The following is a 2,069-nucleotide window of genomic DNA, read 5'->3' as shown; positions in this document are numbered from 1 at the left end:
AAATTTAAATTTCTTCAACATTTATGAGTGTAATATACAAAAACATTTTGCTGGTTCGTAACGCCGCTAATTAATAATAATAATAATAACTGCACCGAACAGCGTTCCTTCGCCTTGGTGGTTTATTCAAAATAATTTAAATAAATACAATATGATTAAATTCTTGCATCAAGCATTTTTGAATGAGATAAATAATAATTTTTATAAAAAGATTTCATTTATGTTTACAATTCATCTATTTTCTTTCAAATATTTCTCAATTCTAAGCTTTACCGTCGATAAATTTACTTCTAAATCAATCAACTTAGTATCACAATTTGGTGTTTTCTTTGTATAATAATCATTGAATGTAATAAGCATATAATTAATTGGTTCATATTTTGTGTAATCACTTCCTCTAACTGGAATATTAAAAAGCGGTATTGCACGGGTATTATGCGCTGAATTATAATAATTTAAACTGTTTGATATATGAGTTGACTTCATATCTCCATTGATAATTTTGAAGATGAAAGACACTTGCGCCATCTTGCGTCTTTCCTCCAGCGTAATCATTTGTAGAAATAGCAGTCTATGCTCATATTTTGGAAGTCTATAGCTATCCCAGTTCATTCTCCTTAGCGCATAAAGTAAAAATTGTTTTTGTATTGACTCTATTCTTTTGCACATATTGTCATAGTGTGGATTCCATATTTCTGATCCATATTCGATGATTGGTAATACAAATGTAAAATAAAGGCGTTTAATTGTCAATGGATCGACGAAGTCCTTGCCGTAGAACTTTAACCAAGCCAGTCTTGATTTGGCTTTAGCCGTGACATGCTCGATGTGTGATTTGAAATTCATTTGCACATCAAGCAGCACTCCCAAGTCCCTTATTATAAAGACTCTTTCAATTTGAACGCCGCCTATGTTGTATTTGTATTCATATTGCAGCGATCCCCGATGATATGATATGATCTTTGTTTTGTTTACATTTAGTTTTAATAAATTGCGTCTATAATAATCCGCTACACGATCCAAGTCATTTTGAAGATTAATGCAGTCATCTGTTGAGGTGATACATTTTGAAATTTTTGTATCATCAGCGAATGAAAGCATGGTAGAATTGGTCACGACGAAAGGAAGATCAATTACAAACATGATGAACAAAGTAGCGCCAATGGGATATCTTGACCCGTCCCAGAAGTAACTTCGATTGGGTCTGATTTGATATTTGCAATCTTTACAATTTGTCTGCGACCAGACAAGTAAGATTTGATCCATTTTAACAGCTGCTCATTCAATCCCATGATTTCAAGTTTTTGAATAAGTAAATTTAAGTTAACCGAGTCAAATGCCTTGGCTATGTCCAAATAGATGGCGTCTGTTTGATATCTCCTTCCCATGTTAATAATCGTTTTTGAAGTAAATTCTACTAAATTTGTTATCGTTGACCTGTTCTTGATGAATCCGTGCTGACTTTCGTGTACTATGTTCTTCAAATATAGATTGAGATGGTCTGTGACGATCGAATCGAGAATTTTTGCCGTAATGCACTGCAAAGCAACACCGCGATAGTTTTGAACGTTGTTTATATCGCCGTTCTTGTAAACTGGTTTGACAAATGACGTTCTCCATAACTGCGGTACTGTGGCAGTTTCAAGTGATTCCTTTAATAGTGTTGATATTGGCCCCTGCAATGAAATCAAACAATACTTGATGAATTTGTTTGGAATTTCATCAGGACCACAGACAAGATCATCTGGCAGCATGCTTATATATTGACCAACAAGCTCCTCGGTTATTTCGATCATTGATATTTCAGCACAAATATCACGTATTTTTTCTATTTCTGAACTTTCATATCGCAGATCACCTTCCAAAGAGCTATAAACGGAACCAAAGTGTTTTGCAAATAAACTGGCAATTGTTGTTTGGTCGCTAGCTTTTACATCCAAATAAGTCATCTCATGCGGGAGATCCTCACTTTTTCCCTTTTTGAAATTCACGTGTTTAAAGAATTTCTTTGGATCATCATCTATCAGCTTCTCCATCTCTATTCTATAATCTCTTAGAGCTGAGCGCGC

The 2,069-nt window shown here is 34.2% G+C and overlaps 1 protein-coding gene across 1 annotated transcript; it reads right to left on the bottom strand.

Annotated features, from left to right (window-relative positions):
* Nucleotides 1-999: 999 nt before the first annotated feature.
* LOC116347671 lies at nucleotides 1,000-2,062 on the bottom strand. The gene is made up of 2 exons (XM_031778366.1): nucleotides 1,737-2,062; nucleotides 1,000-1,676 (listed from the first exon to the last, which is right to left on the bottom strand). The coding sequence occupies exons 1-2, from the start codon at nucleotides 2,034-2,036 to the stop codon at nucleotides 1,134-1,136; spliced, it is 843 nt and encodes a 280-aa protein (XP_031634226.1). The 5' UTR covers nucleotides 2,037-2,062; the 3' UTR covers nucleotides 1,000-1,133.
* Nucleotides 2,063-2,069: the final 7 nt, after the last annotated feature.

The sequence above is a fragment of the Contarinia nasturtii genome, unplaced genomic scaffold (genome assembly GCF_009176525.2).
Source record: "Contarinia nasturtii isolate CC-2019 unplaced genomic scaffold, AAFC_CNas_1.1 Cnas_scaffold_2020, whole genome shotgun sequence".
Classification (NCBI taxonomy): domain Eukaryota; kingdom Metazoa; phylum Arthropoda; class Insecta; order Diptera; family Cecidomyiidae; genus Contarinia; species Contarinia nasturtii.
The sequence above is the reverse complement of the archived record's forward strand: the minus strand, read 5'-3'. Positions and strand labels throughout refer to the sequence as shown.

Excerpts from the sequence above, each read along its gene's own strand:
- LOC116347671 (XM_031778366.1), bottom strand. The coding sequence starts at position 2,036 with ATGGAGAAGCTGATAGATGATGATCCAAAGAAATTCTTTAAACACGTG. Across the intron at positions 1,677-1,736 it reads GCATGCTGCCAGATGATCTT|GGGCCAATATCAACACTATT; the intron begins GTCTGTGGTCCT and ends ATTTCATTGCAG.